This window comes from Phoxinus phoxinus (genome assembly GCF_949152265.1).
Source record: "Phoxinus phoxinus genome assembly, chromosome: 5".
Lineage (NCBI taxonomy): Eukaryota > Metazoa > Chordata > Actinopteri > Cypriniformes > Leuciscidae > Phoxinus > Phoxinus phoxinus.
Window position 1 is genome coordinate 19,129,258 of NC_136880.1, and position 9,867 is coordinate 19,139,124.

General features: G+C 36.7%; 1 protein-coding gene across 2 annotated transcripts; it reads right to left on the reverse strand.

Annotated features, from left to right (window-relative positions):
• Window positions 1-453: 453 nt before the first annotated feature.
• Window positions 454-9,665, reverse strand: anxa13l (annexin A13, like). Of its 2 annotated transcripts, none has more exons than XM_079612708.1 (11): window positions 9,363-9,665; window positions 8,626-8,701; window positions 7,296-7,390; window positions 6,130-6,300; window positions 5,952-5,985; window positions 5,710-5,789; window positions 3,870-3,938; window positions 2,473-2,574; window positions 2,300-2,375; window positions 2,010-2,122; window positions 454-1,901 (listed from the first exon to the last, which is right to left on the reverse strand). In XM_079612708.1, exons 1-11 carry the CDS (start codon window positions 9,375-9,377, stop codon window positions 1,782-1,784), a joined length of 951 nt encoding a protein of 316 aa, XP_079468834.1. In that variant the 5' UTR covers window positions 9,378-9,665; the 3' UTR covers window positions 454-1,781. The 2 variants fall into 2 exon arrangements, with proteins under 2 accessions (XP_079468834.1, XP_079468835.1); XM_079612709.1 differs by having other exon boundaries at window positions 6,130-6,297; window positions 9,363-9,663.
• Between the last annotated feature and the right edge of the window lie 202 nt (window positions 9,666-9,867).

The window sequence follows — 9,867 nt, forward strand, 5'->3', positions numbered from 1 at the left end:
AGGACAGACCAGGTTACTTTTCGGTTACTTTTGATATTAAACATATTTTAAAAAGTCTCACCTTTCAAATTTGGTCATTTTTTTAAAGAAATTTAAACAATAAATACTGTTTTGTGGCTCTTTAATGTGTCTGTCAGATCACTGTAGAGCCTCAGTTAAAGCTGCTCGTGAACCAATCATCTCTTCCTTCTAGTTAATTTATAGCATCAAATAAACATAAGAAGGAATATTGTTTTAACAGCGGAAAGGCGTCAGTACACTCCGTTTTTCAAGTTCAAATCCTCCCATGTTAATCTGCTAACTCTCCTGACTGCTTTGTCGGACAAAATGGCGGATGGCGAAGTATTATTGGTCAGATCACCTGTCAATCAAGCTCCCTGGGAAGGGTCAATTCCATTGTTCTTCACTCATGTCTTTTCAAAATATATAATAAATACATTCAGACGAGCAGTTTACGGTTCTCTGTCTTTATTGAACATTGCACTTTAGTTGGTCCGTTTTGCAACATGATTCAATTAAAATCACAGCGCTACATACATGCATGCTGGAGACCTTTTACCATATGAATGCATTCAGATATTATTTAATAATTCCTGAAGTAATTCATTCAGCAGCTTTTCTTTCCGTGACAACAAAAGCAGACTACTGTTGTTAGCACTAAGCATTAGGCAGGGAGGGCAACTCTGGTGAGAGGGAGGAGTAAATTTAGTCTCACATCACACAACAGTAGATTTGACTAGGAGCAGGTACAATTCAGATATCTTAAAATATAATTGTGACTAGTCTAAACTGAATTAGAGAAATCTTTAATTACCTTTGCGTATATGTGACACGTCAATTGAAGATATCTATGACGTCATGTCAAATAGTTTTGATTTCTCAAAGTATTTATAGATATCTCGAATCAGATTTCTTACTAGTGCAATTATAATTTCAGATATCTATAATTATCATACTGACTAGTCAAATTAGAAATATGACTCGTCAAAATACAACTGTAACTATACAAAATATATTAATGGATAGTCAAAGCGGCTTGCCTTACCAATGGAAGAATACAAATGCTTAAACGGCTTGCCATATACTCAATATTCTTTGGCTTCTAGTGGTCTCTATTATCTCTGATATTATTAAGCAATTTTTTACATTATCTTTAAATAATATATATATATTTATATATATTCTGAAGCATTGCAATAATAGGTTGACAGTGCTGCTTTACAATATTAACAGGCACCACCGTATAACAACAACTGATGTTCAAAAAGAGAAATGCCCAGTGTTAAAAAGCATCGTCAAGCACTGAAGTACTGACAATCTTAGCACTTAAGATAGCTGCTTTTAATATTAGCATGTAACTGGTACAATATACTAAAGACATACATATTTGGATTATAGATACAAAGATCCCTTGACAAAGACAGAGTTTTAAACGAAGGACCACCCTTTGGGCTCCATAGTTTGTTTTGTAAAAGAAATGGATGATGAAATACTGAGCTGTTGCTCATGACATTTTTCTCAAGGCACGTGTGTAATGAGTTAATGCAGAAGTCAAATTTACTGCAATAAAGACTCTAAAACAGTCAAACTGAGCAACTCTTTAGTTTTAGGAAAGTGTTATGGCAATAATAATTTTATTTCAACTTATCAAAATCGAGCACATGTGTGCTCCCTTGACACAAAGATGTGATCCTAAGTGATTGTGCATGTATTTTCAGGCAGTGTTGTATGATCATTCTATATTTTTTTATTATTAGTTATTGGCTCCACCTGACGGTGACTCAGTGAAGTATTTCCATTAGGAGGCGCTTGAAGTCACCGCCACACTCTGAGCTCAGGGCATCCTTTAGGGTAACATCATATTTCTCCAAGTACATGTCCTTGATGGTCTCCAAATCCACCTAGAGGTGAATGTGAACGTGGAAAGGAAAATATGATTGTTATTTCCAGTATTTCTGTGAAAAGAGTCTTTGTATTTATTGTGTTATCAAGTCCAGAATGATCTCTACCTCAGAGCGTCCCACAATAATACGTATGAGCGTGTCCTCGTCTGTCCCAGCTCCTTTCATCGCAGCGTTCAGACGACGGGCGAAATATAGCTGCGGATTTTTAGCACATCGCACTGTTCAAACAAAAACAAATCACAGTGTGATGTGTGTTGCAAGCAGAAAAGGCTATCAAATAGCTTTATCCTTTCAAAGTAGCTTACGGTCACTACTTTGAACAGCAACATGACTCTGATTCAAAAGAAGGAACACATTTCCTAAAGGCTTTTCAGAGTTTGGATGGTTATAGTTACCCAGAGTAATGTAACAGTCCTTTAATGTTCCTGTAGCCTCACTGTCTATAGCATCCAGGATATCTGTTCCAGAGAGCTATGGAGAGAAAACAAAAGAGAAACCAGAAACTCAGAAGGAATGTTGAAACAGTTGTTGTAAAGCAGCGTTGGGCATAGCTGGCGTTTGACCGTACAGTTTCATATATCTTGAAGGTGGCCTGAAGCTGTAGGTAGTTCCTGTGAGTGAGGATGTAGCTGAAAGTGGACTCATCTGTTCCAAAACGTCCTTCACCTGCCTGTTGAAAACCAACCGTAGTCATTCATTCATTCATTCATTCAAGCAACACAAATAATTTAGCCAGGTCTGTTTGACAAAGATAGTCAAATAATTAATCGAATATATTCCAAAACCAGCCCAATTACAAAACACAAAACCAGCTATACTTTCTGAAAAAAGGTACAAAAGCAGTCACTTGTGATGGTGCCCTTTCAGAAACTACTAATATGTACTATTTAGGTACTAGCATGTACACTTTAGGTATGAAATGTCCCTTTAACACAACAAACATTTTTTACCCTGTTCTGGTAGTCCCCGGGGTGATACCTAAATCAGGTAGAGAGTGTTTCACAGATCTATGCAGAAGATCATGCAACCCTACTCCCTCAGAGCTTGTTCTTGTTGTAGCAGGTTTCCAACATTAACATTGTGCCTTAAGAAGTTAGCAAAAGGTCACCAGATTATATATATTCAAAAGCATTTTGTTTATTTTTGACAATGCATGTTATCTTTTCCATTGCCATATTTGACACCATTTCTTTAATCCACATTCCAATTCTTGGCTCATTGATATTTTTCTAATTAAGAGCAATTATACGTTTAGTTTGTCTGTGAATCTGACCTCTTTGTTCTGTAAGGGACAACTGATATTTTAGTGCTTTTATTTTTATATTTTCAGTATTTAATTTAAGTTTAAGTTTTAGTAATTTGTTATTTTTAGTAGTATTAGTTTCAATAGTGTTACATGCTTTTTATCAGTTTTATAAGTAACCAAACACAAAATACTTTTATAAGTACTTAAACATAAAATAATTTATTTTCGTTTTAAGTTTTTCCATCTAATATTTATATTAAATTTTATTTCAATGACCAAATTATGTTTAACAGTTTTAGTTAACGATACCAATACTAATAGTATACACAAAGTAAGTTGGGACTAAGGCAGTACAGACTTAAGGGAGTTATGGGTAGTGGATAATATAATATATTATAAAATGGATAGTTCTGGTCCTTGATTCTGATTCGAAGCCGTTGTAAATTACTCAACAAACATACACCTGTGACAGCATTACATTAGTATTTAAACTCCGCTCCGTGTCAAGCCTAACAACGCCCCTTAGCTGTTCTAAATCCACTGTAAAACATGGCTTCCCGGGGCTTATTGCTTTAATATAACCCTCCTGTGGAAACGTTTTATAAGAATGCCAATTCTGCGTGAAGATCATGGACTTGGCAAAACAAAAATAACGTACCGGTACTTATTAAAAATGTTATACTTAAACCCAGAGATTTAAACATCAGAGTTATCCTCACCTCAAACAATGATGTTGCATCCTGTTCAGCCAAAGTTTCATCCACTTCATAAGACTCATCCCTGCTGGCCTGCAAGTGAAGGTCAGTTGTTCATAGCAAATAACACCAACATTGATACTGCACTATGAAACTGATACTGCAGATCCAGTAGCAAGCAAATACAAACTTTAGGAATAGAATTTTGCACCATCAAAGACTATAGAATAACACTTAATTCTTTAAGGGACTTTGGCACCATTCATGTTCCACTTCCAGTGAACAAAAGCCTTGATCGTTTCATTCAGTGGCGATGGAATGCAAGTTTTCATGACTACCACAGGCTGCGTCCGAAAGCTTAAAAATGCTGCCTTTTGAGGCTGCATTCAAAGGTAGACATCAAGGCACTTTCTAAATCCAATGTTAGCTTCACTTCCTGTCTCCTGAGATGCCATCATCTGATTGGTTTTTGAAGGCAGGATGGATGTATCCTTCGCTGCCTTTGATATCCCACAATCCTGTGCGGTCCATGCAATGACAGTTAAAGGGGTGGTATAATGCCCCTTTCACAAGATGTAAAATAAGTCTCTGATGTCCCCAGAGTGTGTGTGTGAAGTTTTAGCTCAAAATAAACCACAGATATTTTTATATAGCATGTTAAAGTTGTCACTTTTTGAGCGTGAGCAAAAACGCACCTGTTCCTTTAAATGCAAACGAACTGCTGCTCAGGGGGCGGAGCTTCAAGAACTCGTGTTCTTTAACTCACGCAGACATGCACTGAACATTTTTACAAACTTTTAGCCTTTTATGTTCAAACCGGAGTCAGACAATGATGGGGACTCAAGAAGAAGTGACAACATGTAGAATGCAACAGGACGTCTCTGAATGGTTAGTTGATGAATTTATGTAGCTTATGTGTAGTTATCAATAGTCATTGATTAGCATATTCTGTCTTGATAATCTATAAATCGTGTTCCTGGGGGCGGAGTTTATGTAAATTCTAGGAGTTGGTGATGAAATACCTTCTTTTGCTTTGAACTTTGAGCATCGTGACTGTGCAGATGTTGTTTATACTCAAACAGCAACATTACACTAACTAGAGATAGAAAAATAAAATCATAATCAACCCCTTTAAAGTCACACCGCGGAACTTTTGCGGAACTTTCACGTCTAGCGCCCCTAGAGGCCACAAGCGCCGCAGCACTGTCGCAAAAGTCTAGAAGACTATCCACTTAATAAATGGACGGCCGTAAAGCGATACGTTCTCCAGGTTACATGACCTGGCCAACGACGGTCCGTCTTCTCCAAACTTACATAGGCGGTATTTCAAGAGGGCAGCCCCGCTTGGAGCATTAATAGTGTCAAACGCTGTATATTGGCCTGAGGAATCATTTAAAATGACTCGTATGCGTCAACTCTTTAGGTCACAAAGTCCACGGTGTGGCTTTAAGCTAAATATATAAAAATTTAATTATCACCAAAGCTCTCTCGATCTTGCTGTAGATCATTAAACCGTTACGCTGCCTCTCTGAAATCTGTTTTATAAGATGCCTTCGTATGCAAACGCTGCCTGCTAATTCACTCCCTGATAGGGCAGCGAGGCAACAAGTCAGCTGCATAAGCTTTCGGACACAGCCATAGTCTTGTTATGCTCATAAAGTAATTTATTATGGAAAATGTTTTATTAAATTAGGAAAATGTGTGGCCTCAGGCCCCTCTGAACATTTGAAAAAAAGTGTTTGAATGTACAAGTATCCACCCCATTTATGCACTTCTACATTCTTTCTTCCTATCAGTACAAATCATTGCTACTATAAGTATCAAACTTACTGGACATGAACGCATTAGTATATTCGTATTTTACCTCTAGGAGAGAAACCAGAAGATTCCTCACTTCTCCACTAGTGTCACCTTCAATATCAGCCTCCAGATCTCTCTCGTGCACTGGAGATCAAAAGACCTGTTACATGACTATAATAATGTATTATTCCTAGTAATAATATTAACATCACAGCAATGAGCACTTCATAGTATCAATGATGAGTCAACAATAAAATCAAGACTCTTTATATTTCACAAAATCTTTTGAATCTGATTAAAGCTTACCTTGCAAATATGCCTCTTTGCAATTCAAAATATCCTGTTAAAGAAAAAATATCTATTGTGTAAGTAACGCTTACAGTCAAGCAATGATTTCTTTTCAGCTATGTATGATGCTTGAAATTTGTGTGACTATTCTCTCAATCTAATGATGTACATTATGACCACAGATGTGCATTATAACCTGATTGGTGCTGGTGCAGAGGATCTCCACCAGCACGTCCTCATCTGTCCCAGCACCCTTCATGGCTCTCCTCAATTCTTCAGCCATGAAGATGTTGGGCGGGTCCAGCATGGCTATAATCGCGTTCTCAAAGCTTCCTGTGAGTTCATTCTTCAAGACTTCCTTCAACTCCTTTCCAATGTGGCCACAGACCGAAAGAACAAACCAGAAACTCAAAACTCGAATAGATGTATGTTGTTTCAGTCGATCAATGAATTATGATATAAAGTAAAAGTTATTAATTAAAAATACTTTAAGTTTTAACCTAAAAAACGTAGTTCTCATTACATTACATTTTTAAGGGATTGTATGAGATATAAATTTGTTATAAAGCTGATTATGAACATTTTAGTCGATTTAGAGAATGGATATAAAGAACATCTATGGTTCAATACAATACTCCAGCTTTCCATGAGCTCTGCACAATTATTAAAAGGGTGAAAGCATAATGGTAGAAACTACTCCAGTTACCTAATGCAGTCTAAATCAATGCAATGTGATGCAGGGAGAGGAAAATTAGAAACCACTGGTCTATGGCGTATGTCATATATGAGATTAGTGTGTTTGTTCTTATAAGCCACTTTAAAGGCAGGGTATGCAATTTGTTGCAGACACATTTTTTGCTATGCTGGTTGAAAGTCTCTTTACATCCTGATAGCAATCAGAGGTCTAAATGTATTTATATGTATACAGTCTGTGGAAGGTGTAGGACCATAAAATGTTCATCCAATCATTGCATAAATGAATCTGCAGCAGTCAGGTGGTACAGGTCAGAGCTCTTTAAGATGTTTATGTTCATTATTATTGTAGAGTTATGTGCTTTGAGACATGAGGTAGTTTAACACCGTCTCTCGTGATGCTTTTGTTTGCTCCCTGCTGAGCGTGTTCATGTGTTTTGAAGGAGGCGTGGCTTTGGAGACGCTCTCAATGGAGGTTGGGATCTTATGCTTTCAAAGCTAGCTCGCTATTGCTAGCCTCTCCAAAAATTGCCAACCCTACTTTTAAATTTAGACAAACTATATTTATGGCATATTAGATCAGCATATATACTGTACTTTTCACAAAAACACAATTATATAAAGGATGTGCTTGCATTTGTCAATAAACATTTCAAAGATCTGACTCACATCGTCATATTTTTCAAAGTAGGCTTGTTTAATCTCCATTCGCTGGAATGCAGAGCGGTTTGCTAGAATGGAAATGATGGTCTCTTCATCCGTCCCTGTGAACAATAGGAGATGAGCTTATACCTCATAATGTCAGTTATTCCTCTATCAGATGTAGGGTACGTTTACACGACAACGATGTACTAAAAATGGAAACGTTGTTTTCCTTTGTGTTTTAAAAAACAAAAATTGCATACAGGCAACAATGTTGTCAAAGCAATCCCCGTTCACACGGATCTGCGAAAACGACTAAAACTGCTGTATCATGCATGCCAGGCCAGTAGTTGGCAATGTCATGGTGTTGTGTAAACACCCCCTAAGAGCCCCACAACTCACAGGCTAAAAAAACTCTTCTTTTTTTACACAACACCGTTTTCAACTAAATATGGACATTTTTATGCGTCTTGATCTGTCATTTACACGGCCTGAAAATGGAAACGTTTGAAAACAGGTTTCAAAGTGCAAGTTTTTGAAAACGTCACCGTTATCGACTCCATTTAAACTACAAAAACGAATTTGTGAAACCGGTGAATTCATGCGTACGCATGTTACGTATTCAGGCGCATAGTGTTTCTTTACAAAGTGACCTCGCCATCTACTGGCCTGAATAATATCGTTTTCGTGGATCGGAGTGAACGGGGATCGTTTTTGAAAATGTCTGTGCATGAAACTTTTCAAAAACGCAAAGGATATATTATTAATAATAATAATTTATATGGTCGTTGTTATATATTTTCTAAATGTATCTCGTTTTCTTTAGCTTTTTTTGTCAAATGTAAAAATTATAATAAAAATACTAATAAAAAAAGAAAAGAAAAATGTAGGGCAGGACTTGATTTTGTCCATGGGGAATTGATTGGATGGTTGTGATTTGCTATTGCTGTGATCTCATGTGAGAGACAGGTTGTCCCGCCCTCACACCAGTAAACACATCATCATCATCAAAAAATGTCTCTAAGAGGGAGAGGAAGTTTGTTTAAGATTATGAAGGCACAAAATATTTATTTTAAATAATAATGTGCATGTGGAAATCATTTATAATAATCACTGCAATATTACATTAAAATATGACGGCGAGGAGGACATTAAATCAAGCCCCACCCTCAATTTTTTCTTGTTCAATATTCTTTTTCAATACATCCCAACCATAGATCCCAACGCTGAAGTAAAATTTGTAGCAAATTCTGTTTAATGCTGACTTTAAAAGTGCTACATCATATTGTAAGTTAAAAAAAGCAAACACCTATTTGTGTCAGTATTTTCCAACAGTGATTATTTTTATTTAACATACCCATTCCTTTGCAGGCCTTACGGATTGTCTTGATGTCTGCCATCACATCAAAGTCTTCAAAAGGAGTTATTGTGGGCTGAAATGAAGGTTGTGTAAGAAAAATCATGTGTTGTGCAATTAGATATTGTAGTTTTAAATAAAATGTACAGATTTTGAAATGGGTTAAACAATTAATTCCTTTTAAATTGTACAAAGATGTGGTCAGGGACCCATCAGGATGTTTTTCAAGGGTTTGTGGATTAGATCACAATGCAGTAGTCTGAGTGGGGAGGGGTTCTGTGTCTAACACACACAGCTGAGTCATGGGATCTCTGGGAAAGGACAGGAACAGAGTAAGCCTTCCTCTGCCTCGCCCACTGCCATAACAACAATGTGCACTCATCGAAAACAAAACAGTTATTCTTTCATAAACATTCTTCTTCTCATGACAAGTAACTACTGCTCACATCACAGTAAAATACAAGACTATAGTAAATATAAAATTAATATATCATGGGAAACAATGACTAAACACTTTAAAAACATTAAGTTTAGTAATGTTTATAATAAAACGTGTGGAAAAACTGTTAAAGCATCAAAACAAAACATCGGGGTTTCACGCGAGAAACTCATTTGCGCATAAACACGTTTAGTCTTAGCAATATGCTTACGTAGCAACCTAATAACAACCAATATCGTCAGCTGTAGTAAAAGAAACAGTGAAAAGTGCGAAAAAGACACTTCACTGTTTTACTCACTTGAACGTTGCCCATCTTGTGATGCTGCTGATGTGAGTCTCTGACTGAATGCGTGCTCGCTCTCTCTCTCCACTCGGGCAGAGCATCTTTTACTCCATCGCATCCCTGACGTCACTTTTGGCGACGTCAGAATTTTTTTTTTTAATCAGATTTTTCTATTCTTTTTTTTATTTTCTGTCATTAACCATCTGCTAAACAGAAATGTGTAAAATTTTGTTTTGTTTATTCCTGTTTCATGTTACAGACATGTTTCCTGTCTTGTTATGTGATTCTGCCATGTGCTTCCCTAGTCTCTTGTGTCATGACTCATGTTGTCATTGGTTAATTGTCTTGATTATGTTCACAGGTGTGTCAATCATAACATAAGTCAGCTCAAACAAAACAAACATAAGTCAGCTCTCCAGTAGGCTACAAGTTAATAGCCTAAATAAATTTAAAAAACGTCACTTCGCCCTCAGCCAAACCGATTTGCCACGGAACAAATTATATATTAATGAAACCAAAG